This window comes from Akebia trifoliata, chromosome 4 (genome assembly GCF_017979445.1).
Source record: "Akebia trifoliata isolate Shusen 1 chromosome 4, ASM1797944v1, whole genome shotgun sequence".
NCBI lineage: Eukaryota > Viridiplantae > Streptophyta > Magnoliopsida > Ranunculales > Lardizabalaceae > Akebia > Akebia trifoliata.
The window spans coordinates 5,404,695-5,420,376 of record NC_141378.1 but is presented as its reverse complement, the minus strand read 5'-3'; the positions used below and the strand labels follow the sequence as shown (position 1 = coordinate 5,420,376).

Genomic DNA, 15,682 nt, shown 5'->3' with positions numbered 1-15,682 from the left:
TTCGAATCCGCAGGTATAAAATAGCAGCTCAAAAGCGAGAGAGAGAAAGAGAGAGACGAAGTGGCGAAAGGGGAAAGTTGCAGAGAAAGAAGAACGAAAAGAGGGTTTTGGAAAAATTATAGAACAGATTCTCGTCTATTTGATCCAAAAAAACAGGTACTTGTTCTTCTTTTTTCTTGCAAATTTCTTGCTGTTTCTGTAAATTAATGGCGGAGATCTGCTTATTTGGTTATGATTATCACATTTGGTTCTTTAAGAGCTTCATTTTCAGCTTCAATGGAGAAAAAATTCGGGAAAAATCTGATTCCCCCCTCCCCCCCCTAGATTAGTGACATATTTCTGTATTTTTAGTTGTGTATTTCAGTTTAGTGTAGTTCGATCGAGTTAGAGAGTAGATGTTGTGAACTTTAGCTCAACTGATTGGGATAGTAAATCATTGAGATTCGCGTAGACTGATTTTGCGTCATATTTAGGTGTATCTATAGGACGTAGAATCCAACGGTTTTGAACTAATGCTTACGCAGGCCAATACGTTTGGGAGCTGGTTTAACGTTAACTCTCAAGATGTCATTCCATAGAACTGTGAATCAGGACTAAATCCCTTTTGTTTGATTTTTTTAACCATGTGAGATACAACGATTTGTATCTTAGAATATAACATTTTACTTTTTCTCCGTGTCCAACAGATTTGACATTGTTTCACCAATAGGGTTCGCATAATTCCCCATCAGACAAGAAAAATGGGAGTACTAGTTTTATTTAACTCAAATGCGATTTTCCAGTCCTCCATGTACCTCTCAAGAAATTTTCTCATGTAACGAATAATTTTGGATGCACAATCAAGAGTTTCTAAAAGGGTAACCCATGTGGATTGCGCACTGAGGGTACTAGTCTCTTATCTATGTTGCATTGCCAAGGCAATTGTTCTTGGTTTAATGATTTTTAATCACCTCGGACCCAACACCTTTGTTGATCAATAATTGTTGAGAATTGCCCTTTTGCTTGATGCATCAGTTATACAATATAAAACTTATAAATTTTTTTAATTAAAAAAAAAAAAAAACAAACAATATTAGCTCTGGGCTCTGGCTTTATGCTCTGAGACAAAGTGATATTCTTGTATAAAATTATTAGACCATTGGTGAAGTTGGTTCAACATTCATTTCATGTTCAGGTTCATGGTTGGAATTGACCTCCCAACTTATCATGGACATTATGCAGATAAAACCTGACAACAACACTTACTTGATAACTTACTAAAATTTAACAACCCTAATTTGAATCCTTTGCTTTGGCAATGCAAGCTTGTCTCACCTATGGCATTTATGCGTCTTGGCTTAAAAGTGAACTATTGATTACCCATTGAGAAACGATTTATTTTATTTTATCATTTTATGTCATTGAAATGGTAATTGTTGACGTGTAACCACTTTCATATGCATGTATTTATTTAAGGTCTAGTGGTCTACCCGTTCTCTGCAAATGAGTGTTCTGACTAATGTTACCCTTGAAATAGTTATGAACAGTCTTGTTAGAGCATCTCCAACCATCTCCTCATCTTCTCCCCTTACCTCTATTTGGTGAGGAAAAGACAAAAAATGGCGGCCTCAAATCTTTCTCCATCACGAACTTCCCCATTTTCTACCTAAATCTGAGTTTATTTTTTGCACAAGCTTTACAAGTCATTTCAACCCCCAAATCCCATAATATTACCATTTTGCCACACCATTATTTATATTTGTGCCATTTATCCGATTAATAACACTATCCATTAATAAATGATGATATTACGAGTCTTTTCACATCTCAATATATTACCTTCTTGTCACTCGTAACTTTTTAAAACCTCTTTTCTGTAAGAGAATGAAGAGACCACTACAACACCCACCTTTTTGAACTTCCTCTTATGGTCTTTCTTTCCTATTTTTGAGGATAGGGAATTGGAGATGCTCTTAATAGATGGTAGGATGTTTCTTCTGTAAGCATCTCTGTAATGATAGGTTTTCATAGAAACTCTGTGCTTTTTATATGTTGAGACATTTGGTTAATATTGTATTTTTAAAAGCTATCATTATTCGATGATCTATAGCCATAGAAGTGTGTTCCTGCTGTTGTTGTACCTCATCTCTTCATGGAATGAAGCATGTCTTGCAATATATATTTTTTCTGTTTGTTGGAAGAAGCTTATTTCCTTATTTTTTTTTTCCTCCGGGCTGATACTTCTTCCTATTCTTTATTAAGTACCAAGTCAGAAGCTGGTACAGCTGTTGTGACACGGTGCATTGTGCAACTCATCTATGGTACACTGAGTGCCATAGGAGACATTTTTGGTGGATCTCGATGTTACCAAAGGGCTAGTGGAGCTATGGAGTCTTTCAAGGCTTTTACTCGCCTTAAGGGTTAGTATTGGATGAGCAAATTAAGTTTATATAGATTAACTTTTGTGGCACTTCTGAATTTCAGTACATTCATGGTATGTTCTTTGGTTTTTCTCTAATCACTATGGATGTAATATTTCAATAACATGGTAACAATCATATTATATGTGGTAATCTGAATATAATTAATTTTTAAATACTATTTTCTATATGGATATTGCCGAGCTTTACCATGTGGAATTGCTTATAGAGCAAGGGGACTAAAAAAGGATGCGGATGGAGGTGTGAGTGCAAATATAAAAGATACTTGAGTTTATGGAAGGCATCACTTCAAATATGATTGAAATGGAGGAATATAGTTTGATTAGCTGACCCCGAGAAATTAGTCATAAAGCTTTGATGACGGTGATGATTTTGCAATTGCAAATCTCTCCTAGTTAGAAGGGTATGTGAACATCTTGCATAGGTAAACAACTGAGCCATTTCCCTTTCCTTTTCTGGCCGAGAAATGAAGGGTACAAAGCATTTGGGCTGGGCTAAGGGCAGGCTAGGTTCAACTCAAGCCTTCCTTGTGACCTCACTGCAAGGCTCTAGTCATGTTCAAGCCATTGATGGACTTAACAAATTAGTGGATCCAATGCTGATCCATTTAAATAATGGACCTGGAAATCAAGGTCAAGTCTGCCTCATGGGCCTAAAGCCAACAACCCATGTTTGACCCTAGGGAGGGTGGCTTTGAAGCCTATTGAGCCAACCTAATCCGTTGATCGCTTTACAAAGCATAAGTTAAATAGTTAATGACCTTGAGAGGATGATTTTCAGGATATAGTAAACACCTTGACCAATATCTGATCCACACCCTCTCTCTCTCTCTCTCACACACACATACACACACACACACACACACACACACACACACACATCCTTGAAGGCTGGGTTGAGGGAGAGTAGGTCCTCCCTTTTCAGCTCTGAAAATATATGGTTTTCTTTAGGGGTGCAACTTGGTACGGGTTAGAGCAAAATCAGAACCGAACCGATCAAGATCAGTTCTATCATATGAGAACCAGAACTGAACCGATTTCTTTTATAACCAAACCAACCCAAACCGACTTTACTTCGGTTTGGTTTGGTTCGGTTCCATGGTTTGGTCGTAAATCGCAGTCGCAGTCGCAGCCGCAGTCGCAGAGAGAGAGAGAGAGAGGGGGGGGGGGGAACCTGTTGCAGGTCGCAGCCGCAGAGAGAGAGAGGATCAGCCGCTGGTAGCTGGTCGCATCCGCAAAGAAAGGAGGGTTTGCCGCTCGTAAAGACGAGTGAGAAAGACTATAGAGATGAGGGGTTTTAGGCTTTTATTCGGTGGCATCCGCTGGTGGTTGTTGCAGAGACGAGAGAGACCAACAGAGAGAAAGACAAGAGCGAGAGAGAGATGAGGGGTTTTAGGCTTTTAGCCGGTGGCATCTGCTGGCGGTTGCCGCAGAGGCGAGAGAGACCGAGAGAGAGTCGAGAGAGAAAGACGAGAGCTTTTAGCCGGTGGCATCCGTTGGCGGTTGTCGCAGGAGACGAGAGAGACGAGGGTTCAGTTTTTTATTTATATAAAAAAAAATCAAATATATATTAAATTAATATTTTATTTTAAATAAATATTGGTTCGGTTTTCGGTTTTTTATATTGTCTGAACCGAGAACCGAACCGGATTCATCGGTTTTTTATTTTTAAAATCCGAAACCGAACCGATATAAATCTAAACTGAACCAAACCAATCCAAATTCCACGGTTTGGTTCGGTTTGAACTGAATTAAGTTGCACCCCTAGTTTTCTTAACCAGAATTCCTGTAGTTGGTGATATCTTGGTTTTGCTTGTTTCCATATGAATGACCTGGCGTTCGTCTCTATTGTAAGGTCAAGGCTCTGAAGGAAAAGCTGAAACTTAGGCAACGAGTCTATGATCTTACATGCTGAACTTCTTAAAAAAATATATATATTTTATTTTGTGTGCTGATCGCCAAAAGTCTGTAAATCTCAAGGAAATAAGTTGGAGTGAAAATTGAGAGTTGGGTGGCTGAAAGAAGGGGACAATGATGTCAATTTTTTCATAAGATATCTAGTAGCCATAAAAATAAGGAAATTCAGGGAGATACATAAAACGTTACAAACTAGGGGGTAAATACCAAAACTCTTTTAAATAACCAACAACTAGTTGTTATGCTATGTAGAATTTTGTGCTCTTGCATGTGTGTTTATGCGATTAAAAGCATGTGCATGCTCGTGTGAGGACGGTTATGGTAATATATTCAGGTTTTCAGAAGTTATTTTGGATTCCAGTTGACTACGAAAAAGATTTGAGTCCAAAATGAAAAAAATAAACTTTAGTTCAAATGGTAGCAAAAGATACCTTTTCCATAAGTTGTATGCAAGTTGAGATACTGCATCTGATTATAGTCTTTGCATCATTTTCCTTTTTTACTTGATGAACTAAATAAATTCTTAAAATATTAATTCAATGTCATCTAATTGCAGGGTCTTTGTGCCATTGGTTCTTATTATTCACAATTTGGTTATCCAGCTTCCAAGATGTGGTGGCACTGCAGACTCCACTTCAAGTTGACTCCCACCTCTCTTCCACTATTAATCTTGCTGACCCACCCAACAGTGGAATTTTTGACCCCATAGAAATATCACCTGCTGTGATTCCACGTTATCCATATCCTGGGGAACCATTGTCCCCTATGTACCCTTCCTTTCCAACTACATATGAGCCAGTTTTGACCGGAAAATGCCCTGTAAATTTTTCTTCTATTTCAGATGTCATGGACAAAACAGCATCTGATTGTTCAGCACCCTTAGCGGCACTCGTGGGGAATGTAATATGTTGTCCTCAGGTTAATAGTTTAGTCCACATCTTCCAAGGTCACTACAAAAGCGTTTCTGATCAGCTAGTTCTGCAAAAAGCAGTTGCCAATGATTGTTTCTCAGATATTATTAGTATATTAGTGAGCAGAGGGGCAAACAGTACTATACCTGCACTTTGCTCCGTAAAATCTTCAAACCTTACTGGAGGGTCTTGTCCTGTGAAGGACACAGCCACCTTTGAGAAAATGGTAAATACAAGTAAATTATTGGATGCCTGCAGCTCTGTTGATCCTCTTAAAGAGTGCTGCAGACCAGTTTGCCAGCCTGCAATAATGGATGCTGCACTTCGCATCTCAATGAGGGAATCAGCTATGGAGGCGAGTGCGAACATAGTTGGTGGGCCTACTGGAATGGATGCTCTCAATGATTGCAAGGGGGTGGTGTATTCATGGCTTTCCCGGAAACTCTCTTCAGATGCTGCTAACACTGCCTTTCGAATATTATCTGCCTGCAAGGTTAACAAAGGTGTGGTGTTTGATGATTTTGATATTTTCATTAATGAAATCATTATCAAGGTCCTTGTTCCTGTTTTGTTTAGCATACTATCTACATAATCATCTGGTATTTGGTAAACTTGTCTTGCATTGCTGTTATTTATTGGGGTAATCTGCTCACATTTATACAGCTATGTTCATATCAAGGATTTGAGAAGAAAATGCACGTCTAGAAATCATCATCGAAGTCTTATCCTAAGAATTTAAGGGCATTTCAAGATATATGAATATCATTTTATCCTTTATATCCATTTATGACTTCTCTTAGTTGACTAGTTTTATACAGTAGTTTCCTTTTCAAATACTTCTTTATTGATCTGGAAGAGGTGATAGAAGAGTAACATGGTTCATGAAGCGTATGTTCTCGGAATGTTGAACGTGGACCTGCTACCTATATGGCTGTGGTACAGGGGGTTTATGAGGTTGACCAGCAGTCCGTCCGAAAAAAATGAGCTGGCCATGCAGGGGGTTGCAGCTTGACCTATGTTTGAGCTGGCTGCCTGGTTTAGTTCTTCTGGCTTCTTCCTCCGATCAGCAGCGATGGCAGCAATTATGTCAGTGAAGGAAAAGAGTAAGAAAGTGTTAAAAAACTTCCTTTAAAAAAATCTTGAGGGGCTTTAAAGATTGAGGTTTTCCGTTACCTTGGAACATTTCTGGGACCCTAAATCCCTCCTTGGGTTAGTTTGGGCCGAACTCCCATTCCCCAAAGATGAAGAAAGAATCTTTTTGCCACTGTTTGTCTGATCTAGGGAGATCGTGGACAAGGGCTGCATCTTTCAAACGAGAGGAGAGGGAGTAGTGGTCCTGTCGGGCAGAGTTGACCTTAAGGGTGTATTTGGAGAGGAAATCTGCAGGGGTAATGTCGTGGGATTTTCTCATCCCCCCTATCATTTCCCATTAGGTGGTAGAAGTTACCCACCATTTGTCTTGTCCAGTAATGGGCTTCTATGTGGCCTGAGTGCAGCAATGGTCGAACACTGTTCTAATCGCTAGTCCTCCTGGCACATGGCTGCATCTTCGTGGGGGTCTCTTATGGTGTCATTGTGTGCACGTCTATGAATCAAACATGTTGAGTGTATATTTTCCTCCACTCACAGTTGTCATAACCTGGTTAAGCCCTGTGACCCTCTTATATTCCTAGTTCTCTTCCTCTCCTGTAGACCGGTCTTTTGGAGTATTTGTTTGGTTAGCATGGTATCAAAGTGCTAGGTTTGTACAGGTCGCTGGTTCGATTCTTTCCACCCTCATGGGTGAGGGGGAGTGTTGAGTGTATATTTTCCTCCACTCTCGGGTGTGTCATACCCCATTTAAGCGTCGTGACCCTCTTATATTCATAGTTCTCTCCTCCACCAGAGATCAGTCTTTTGGAGTAGTTGGTTGGTTAACATAACCAATCGCAGAAGTAGCCATTGCAACAAAACTTGGAACCAATCGCCAAATTAGTCATTGCAACAAAAATCAAACCAGTTGTAGAAGCAGCCCATGCAACAGATATGGAACACGTCGTAGTAGCAATTGCAGCTCATGATCAGCCTGTAGCACAAATCGAACTTGTTGCAGAAATAGTCATTGCAACACATGATCAGCCTGCAGCTGTACGAGGTCACCTCAGTTTCATCATACTGAAAGGCGCCATGTATCTCGATTACCCATTTTTTGGCCTTTTCCTTGCTTATTGTCTTTTTCCGCCTTTGAAAAGTATGCACAATAACTTTGGGGCATTTCTTTCTTTTAGCATTTTGCAACCCATTTTACTACCTGTTTTTCAAACATTTTATCAAATGCTTTGCCAAAGCATCTGGGAATATACATAGAAGGGTCACAAACATTTATATTATGGCTATGATTGTGTCTTTATGGGGTGACGTGTTACTACAATGCACCAACTTCAACTTTATGCCTCTGACAAAGAGACGATTTGAGAAAACATATGAGAAATATTGGGGAACACATCGCAAAGACTATGGAACAATACACGAGTAAGGAAACACTAGAGCATTACCAGAGAATCATTGATAGGCTTGAAGAGGAAAATAGAAGGATGTGGCTGAGAGCATATCGACATTTGTTGTTGGCTGTATACATGGACTCTAATTGACATATAACGGAAAAAAGCTACATGAGAATCTAGACATGTTTAATCTCCATTCGTTGTATTATATAGAGAATGAAGATGACAACAACGCTTAGTTCTTATGAATTATTATATGCATCCGTGTTTTGCATGTTTGTATGAGTAGTTATACTTATGACAATAGTCAAATTCATTTGTTATAATTATGACATTCCTTATCAACGAAATCGTGGCTAGCAAAATTAAGATGATTACCATAATCTAAAAAGATGTGTTGCAGTGGCAGATTCGTTGATTTAGATATTCATGACTTCGTATGTCTACATAAAAAAAATTATGAACTCTTGATTACAAGAGTCGATTTCTTGTTTGAAATGTGAACATGGGTTCAGATATCAACGAAATTGCAGGTACCAATATTTAATATTGTCTTTGGCAGCAAACAATTAGCTCCATTGATGATTTCATCATGTAGTAAAATCAACTAATGACGAATTCATATGTCGTTTAAAATGTCAACATAGGCTTAAATATAGAATCGACGAGTTGCAGCTACCTAAATTTTGTATGATGTTTGAAAGGAAGAAAAACAACCTGCAATGAGGATTTTGTTGCTTTAGGTATTGACGATTTTGTCACCGAATGATGACTTCGTTGGTTATATGTATTGATTTTATTATTTGAAATGTCAACATGAGTTTAAATAAATAATTGATGAAATCGCAACTACCAAAATTTAGTATGCTTTAAAGAAATAAAAAAAAAAAATGATGCAATTACGATTTCATTGGTTCAAATATAGACTAATGTGACATGGTAAACCATTGAAACTTGTTTTACCTATTAGAAGACAGATTTGAGAGAATCTTAAAGTTACAAACTTCCAAAAAAATTAGAGTGTAGTTGATATAATTTGATGTGACAATGGTATCTTATAAAGAAGTGGACAACTGCTGTTTATTTGTCTCATGTATGACTTATAAAAAAGAAGATAACAACTCATCTTTATTCATCTCATACTGGACTTTCTCAAAAGAAAGAAACCATCTTCTTTCGTAACCTCTACACTGCATTGCGATAAAATTTATACATCATATGGTATGGTCAATGTCAAGGTATAATCCAACCCCATCTATCATTTTTCGGTCTCATACTTCGATTCCATTTTCTTAGATACCCAAGTACTGCACGTGATCACACTCGTCCAGAGAATCTCAAACATAACCAAAAAAAAAAAAGAACGCGCCAATGATATGCCCACCAAGAGTGAATTGCGCAAAAAAGCAGAAGACTGGATTTGAGGGATTAACCTCCGATTAATGGACATGGTAATAGAAAAAAGAATGGAAAAAAGAATGGAAAAAAGAAAGTTGAGAATAAAGAAAGGGAGCCCCTTTAAATGTAAGGAATTAATGGGAGCAGTAAAAGAGCAAGATGCAAAGTAGCATCGGAATGGTGTGTTGAAAGGACTGCGAAATCAATATGTACATATTGGAATATTCTTTATATCTTCGAAGGCATGATCATGTCTTATTTTATCAGGTTTGTTATAGAGTTGATAGAGGTACTAAATTTTGTTGTTGCCATCGGTAGACTCACTATGAAACTAAATGATTATAATGTGTACGTCCATACAACGACATGGTCTCTACAAAAAAATCCTCATAACAATTCCCAAAGTCTTTGAAGAGATTATGCCAAAAGAAACTGAGCCTAAAAGTACTGATATTGACTTCATGGACTGACTGCTTTTTCCTTAAAAAAATTCCCATGCAAATGGGGTTGAAGATACAGATGGTAGAACTTTGACCAGGTCATATGCCATGAATTGTTCTAGTGCTTTTATTTTCGTATTACTTAGGTTCCACATGTAATTCATCTGTGACTGATGTTCATGCAAGAACAAAGCACATAGTTATGTACTTCATCAAGGGGTATTGTTTTGTGTGTTTGCCCTTCTCACAATGCTTTCATCTTATTATTGCCTCTCTGTCCTGTGATTATAATAATTTCCTTATTTTCTAATACCATTTGCAAGAAAATTTTGTAGATGAAAGTAGATTTCAATTCCGGGACAAACAGATACGATGTCATATAAATGTTTAATGTAGCTTATTATGGATTGTGCAATTTAAGCATCAAAACGTTCTCAATGATTATGGATTGTCCTAGTCTTTGCTTTAACTAAACTAAGATGTCTATGAACTTGCAGTTTGCCCTTTGGAGTTCAAACAGCCTTCAGAAGTAATCAAAGCATGTCGTGACAAAGCTGCCCCAAATCCTTCCTGTTGTAGCTCATTAAATACTTACATTGCGGGGATACAAAAGCAGATGTTAATTACAAATAGGCAAGCTATAAATTGTGCAACATTATTTGGGTCTATGTTACAGAAAGGTGGTGTCATGACAAATGTCTATCAACTTTGTGATGTGGACTTGAAAGACTTCAGTCTTCAGGGTACTTTTTTTTCCTTCTATTGTTGCTTTTCAATTTGAACTTTTACTGGTACATGCATGTATTTTTCTGATCCAACATCTCTCTGTTTTGTTGTTCTTACCTCGCTACTGGAGCAGCATATGGACAACAAGGTTTGCTATTTTACCTTTGCTTTTCCTAGTTTTCTCCTTCTGCTGTTATTTTTCTGTAAAGGTTCTTTTGTCTAATATTTGAATAGGTTATCTTGTACCATAGTCTTTAGTCATTAATGTCTGGAAATTTGGTACGTGCACAAGGGGCTGGGACACAACAGTCTCTGTGTAACTCATCTCATTAGGCCACTTGACAGCCTAATCAGATAAAAGTGTAATTATCTGATCAATGGACTTCATCTCGAAATTGTCAGAAATTTCTGACTCACAAAAAGAATGAGGCGAGCTTGTGTTGCTGTCTGATCTCCTTGGTGTGACCTGATGAATGCTGTTGTACTTCCTGATATTCCAATGTCTTTTGACATTCAAGACTATTGGATCACCCTAGTTGAAATCTTAGATGATTCTTTCTGTTGCATTTAGCTTAACATCTAAATATAATTGAAATGTAGGTTGTTTGCTTCGAAGCTTGCCTGCGGATGTGGTATTTGACAACTATACAGGGTTTAGCTTTACATGTGATTTAAGTGACAATATTGCTGCACCATGGCCTTCATCATCATCAATGTCGTCCTTAACCCTTTGTGCTCCTGGTAGGTACAAATTGCTTTTTTTTTTAAATGAGTACAATTGCTATTACTACATCTCAAGGAAAGGATCCTCTTAATCTATTTTAATGGAGATATATTGATAAATAATTCAAGTAAATTGACTTGTACTACCAGATATAAAACCGAAAGGAAAGCTGGTTATAATTTTCTAGCTAAAAGTTGCATGTTGTCCATTAATTTAATATATATGTGCGTGTGTGTGTGTGTGTCCTAATATGGCTTCTTGTCAAAATCCACAGAGATGTCCTTACCTGCACTACCAACATCGCAGATCTCTGGAAATCCTGGTGCGTTTTTATAGCTTGTGCAATTGCCAGTGTCAACTCTTTCCATTTTCTAATTTATATAAGTATTTTTCTTATCATAACTTCTCGATTCTGTTAATTATATGGGGAATTATAAAACCTGATTTTCCATTCTCTAATTTACTCTGCTTATTCATGCAAGTATTTTTCTTATCATAACTTCTCGATTCTGTTAATTATATGGGGAATTATAAAACCTGATTTTTCATTCTCTAATTTACTCTGCTTATTCATTTAAGTATTTTTCTTGTCATAACTTCTCGATTGTGTTAAATATTCTGGGGAATTATAAAATCTGTTTTCCATTCTCTAATTTACTCTGCCTATTCATGTAAGTATTTTTCTTATCATAACTTCTCAATTCTGTTAATTTTATGGGGAATGGAAAAATCTGATTAGTATAAACTTTAGACATGTTCCGGGAAAATGTCATAATGCGAGTCACAAAGGGTGTGTATCTGCAATATTTGAGGAATAATTATGCCATTTGATGTTTGAAGAAGTGCTCAACATGTCTTTCGAAGTCGATAATCTGTACTTAACCCATACCCAAAAAATAATATCATGCTTGGCTAAAAAATAGTTGCACAACAACATTTTCAGTAGTGTAAATTATTTATTTAATTTTTTTGAGTGTGGGCTTACATTTTTATGGTGTGCGCTTTTTACAGGTTATCGTAGCATTGGATTCGAATTCCTTGTACCCATGTTGTATTTCATTGTTTTTAGTATTTTGTAGCGAAGAGGGCAGCCAACGATTTGGGTTAGCAGAAATTAGGCCTGGGAGATTATTGACTGGGCCTAGTTACATGTATATTTGAGTATTCATTCTCATGTATAGCCAGCTGTTTTTGGGGGTTCTATTTTTTTTTTTTTTTTTGTTCTTTTCTTTTCTTTTTTCCAGGTTTTCTTGAATGGATTTGAAGGAGTGATTTAGGGTTTTGAACATGGGAAGGTTGGTGGAAAAACCCTAGCATTTGGGAGGTTGCTGGAAAACGAGGATGCCCTTGAGCTAACCCTTGTGTTTGTTCTTCACGTAATACGAATTCTCAATTTTTTTTCTTTCTTTTTATTGTTCTCGTAGTACAGGGTAATCATGTTGATATAAATGGAAATCACATAAAAAGGGTGAGAAAAGGCTAACAATAGAAGTTTGAAGAAAATATTCAAAGATGTGCTCTCATTGATAAGAGACAATATTAGCAGATTCATGAGAATGGACTCCCATATTTTATCGTTGAATGAGTTGGTATTCATGCAATGTTACAGAAGTTGCATTGCCGATAAAGGGACCTTTGAATACCAAAATCTTGTTTGGAAGAAGCAGAGAATGGGTCAGAAGCTGAAGTTGCTTGAATATTGTGGATAACTTTATGGAACAAAACGTGCATATTCTTCGCAGAAAGTGTCTGATTTTAGAAGTTGATAATTAAAATTTTAATATTTTGATCCAAAAAGCAATTTTATTAAATCACTGTTAGCAAACAAGCTATAATGATTAATGTACAAGAAATTCAAAAGCACAACTCTACTGCCCAAGGGATCCCATAGGTTAGCAATGTGTCGAGGCTGAGCTTTCCATTGGTGTGATTACATCTCACCTAGAAAAAACCAATCTACAAAAGTTTATGGTAAAATCCTAGCTAGTGAGTCTGCTTAGATTTTGCATATTTAGGGTTCAGATGGAAAGCCAGAGGGAGAACAAGAGCAACAGCAGCAACATTTCAGAAAAAGCCACTCCAACCTGCATTTCCAATGCCTACTTACATTAGTGCTATATAAGAATTGAATGAGGATAAACTAGTCGATTGGGTTGGGTTGTGTAACATTACTGAACTCAACATCTTATTTTTGCTATTGAGACATACTTCAAGGGGTCCCGGACCAATTCATGTTTAGCTTTCTCTTTTCTTATCTCCAAATAATCAGGATGATTTGTAAAATCGAGCATTTTTTTTTTAAAATTTGATTTCTTTCCCCATCAAAGGCTTGAATTTCCAATCAAAATGGTTTCGGGTGTGTAGGTTGAGAAGAGGTGGGCCAAATTTATCTATAGGTCAATGTACCCCCAAAGAGTACCATTTAAAATATATATATATATATATATATATATATATATATTAAAATAAAAACATGGCACTCATTTTTTAATACTCACCAGTTATGCATGGGAGGCTTTCATTCTTCTTCATGACCTCGTATTTTGGATGGATTGAACAGACGTTGGACATCTTTTTTCCCCCCTCATTTTTTAAGGGAGAGAGACCATAAGGTCGGTCTACCATCCCTCAGATTATTACATGCAAAGATGAGGATGTGGGCACCAAGTTTTGATGACCCACTTACATGATTTTCCTCTGACCATCTTATCTCTCACATTCATTAGGAAAGTGAAAAAAAAAGTCACTAAAACAGATCTCTATGGTTATGATTTAAAAATCCCAAGGGGTTGGCCTAATGGCAAGCTGAATCTTGATAAACTCCTCAAGAAAGGTAGGTTAAGTGTTCGAAACCCCATGAAGCAGTGAATTCCATGGTGTGTGTGTGACCCGTGGGATTAGTCTCACCCGAAGGGTGGGGATACCCATGATAAGGAAAAAAAAGGTCATGATTTAAAGTTTTATACTATTTTGGAATATTTCGTTGGAGACATTTCGATTTTTGTTGAAACTGGAATGAAATATATTTAGGATTATTTCAGAATATTTTGATCAAAACTGTCTTGGATTTTCTCCCAACTGAAACGTTACCTTGCGATGAGAATTTAAACCTTGGTTGCAATCCCCCCAAGACATTATCTTTTTTTTTTTTTTTTTTAAATTCAAAACAAAGAGATACAGCTGCCTGTGATCCCATATATGACAACTTCTTGTCCTCATTTGTAAAATATAAACCATCTTGTCCTTAAAAAAAACAAGAATGTTTTACTATTATTTAATACATTTTTATTGATATTATGTTCTAAACAAAACAAATTACAGAAACTTCTTTATAAAAAATATAAGAAGGAAAAAAGAAAAGAAAAAAAGAACTAATGCAAAGAGAAGAGCAGACTTACAAGTCCTTTAGACACGAGTTTTGCGGTCCCAAGTCATGACAGACTTGATCAAGTGAAAACACCGATATCCCTTTAAATTGGGTTGACAACTCTTTTTGTAAAAGAGGGTTATTTTCGGACAAAGTGCAGCTTAAAGGAGGAGAGAAAGGTGGCGATGGAGATCCAGATGACGAGAAGAAGTACTTCTCGTAGTTTGGGCCCACACTGATGGGAAGGGGAGATGGAGGAGAAGAAGTTGGAGAAGCAAAATCAATTTTCATTGATACAAAGCAATTTGATTATGTTCCAAATGCAATGAAGGGGAGAGAGAGAGAGAGAGAAGAGATCAACAAGTTTTTCCCTTTCTTTCTTGAATTTCCCGGGAGTTTTTTGAATTTTAGGTGAAACCTAACGGTCATCACATCCCAACAGTCAAATGGCATGCCTTGCGTTACCTTGAAACACCAGAAATAACAAAATTACCCTTTTTCATAAACTATTTTTCTCGATGGTCATATTGGGTAAAATTTTGATTTATCACGTGCTTGGGTTTGACTAGCTGATCTTGGTGATAGGTTGTGGGCCCAATATATTTCTGCTCTACCAAAAAGGAGAAAGCAAACCCACTTTGGTGGGGGCAATAGGCACCAGAACAGATCAACTTATAATGATGTAGATGATCTTGTGTCCATATGATAGCACCACCAAAAGATAAGATTGGTCAGTGATGAACACTCTCAAATGACAAAACTCTATTATTCTAGCAGGTTTTGAAGAATATAATGTTAATATTTGGTGGGACCCACATCCCATCACCACCAACTCTCCCAATTCTCATTATAGATCAATGAAGCTCTCTTTATTTGATATTGCATTTTAAGAAAGTGCTGTATTATTTATGAAAGCTGTAAAAAAATGACAAAAAAAAGGAATAAGAGCTCGAAGATTCAATGGCATTTCAGTCATTTGTACTGTATGATTTGTTCATCTGCCTACCATTCAGATAGAGTCAACCCTTGACCGTGGACAATGGCACTCCAGAGTCTATTAGTCAACAAACCATTTTTTTTTTTTTTTTTTTTTTTGTGGTGGGATGAAGGGGGGGTTGCTAAGAATTCTGTGCTACTTAAAAATGACAATCTGTATATGATGATGTCATCTGTGCTACTAAGACCACAAATGTCTAAATCATAAAAGGGGGAAGAAAAAGAAAACACGGTGTGAAGCACAAAGAACTTGTGTTTATGCAACCATTTCTTACTAACACAACTAAAGACATCACAAGTG

At 37.0% G+C, this 15,682-nt stretch overlaps 1 protein-coding gene across 1 annotated transcript; it reads left to right on the top strand.

Moving 5' to 3' along the window:
* Positions 1-12,420, top strand: LOC147403239 (GPI-anchored protein). Its single transcript, XM_086438741.1, has 8 exons — positions 1-156; positions 2,242-2,399; positions 4,893-5,750; positions 10,066-10,311; positions 10,428-10,442; positions 10,895-11,035; positions 11,293-11,340; positions 12,030-12,420. Exons 2-8 carry the CDS (start codon positions 2,366-2,368, stop codon positions 12,095-12,097), a joined length of 1,410 nt encoding a protein of 469 aa, XP_086294867.1. The 5' UTR covers positions 1-156; positions 2,242-2,365; the 3' UTR covers positions 12,098-12,420.
* Positions 12,421-15,682: the final 3,262 nt, after the last annotated feature.

Coding starts and splice junctions, on each gene's coding strand:
- LOC147403239 (XM_086438741.1), top strand. CDS start 2,366: ATGGAGTCTTTCAAGGCTTTTACTCGCCTTAAGG. Junction 2,400..4,892: donor GGCTTTTACTCGCCTTAAGG/GTTAGTATTGGA, acceptor ATCTAATTGCAG/GGTCTTTGTGCCATTGGTTC. Junction 11,036..11,292: donor CTTAACCCTTTGTGCTCCTG/GTAGGTACAAAT, acceptor CAAAATCCACAG/AGATGTCCTTACCTGCACTA.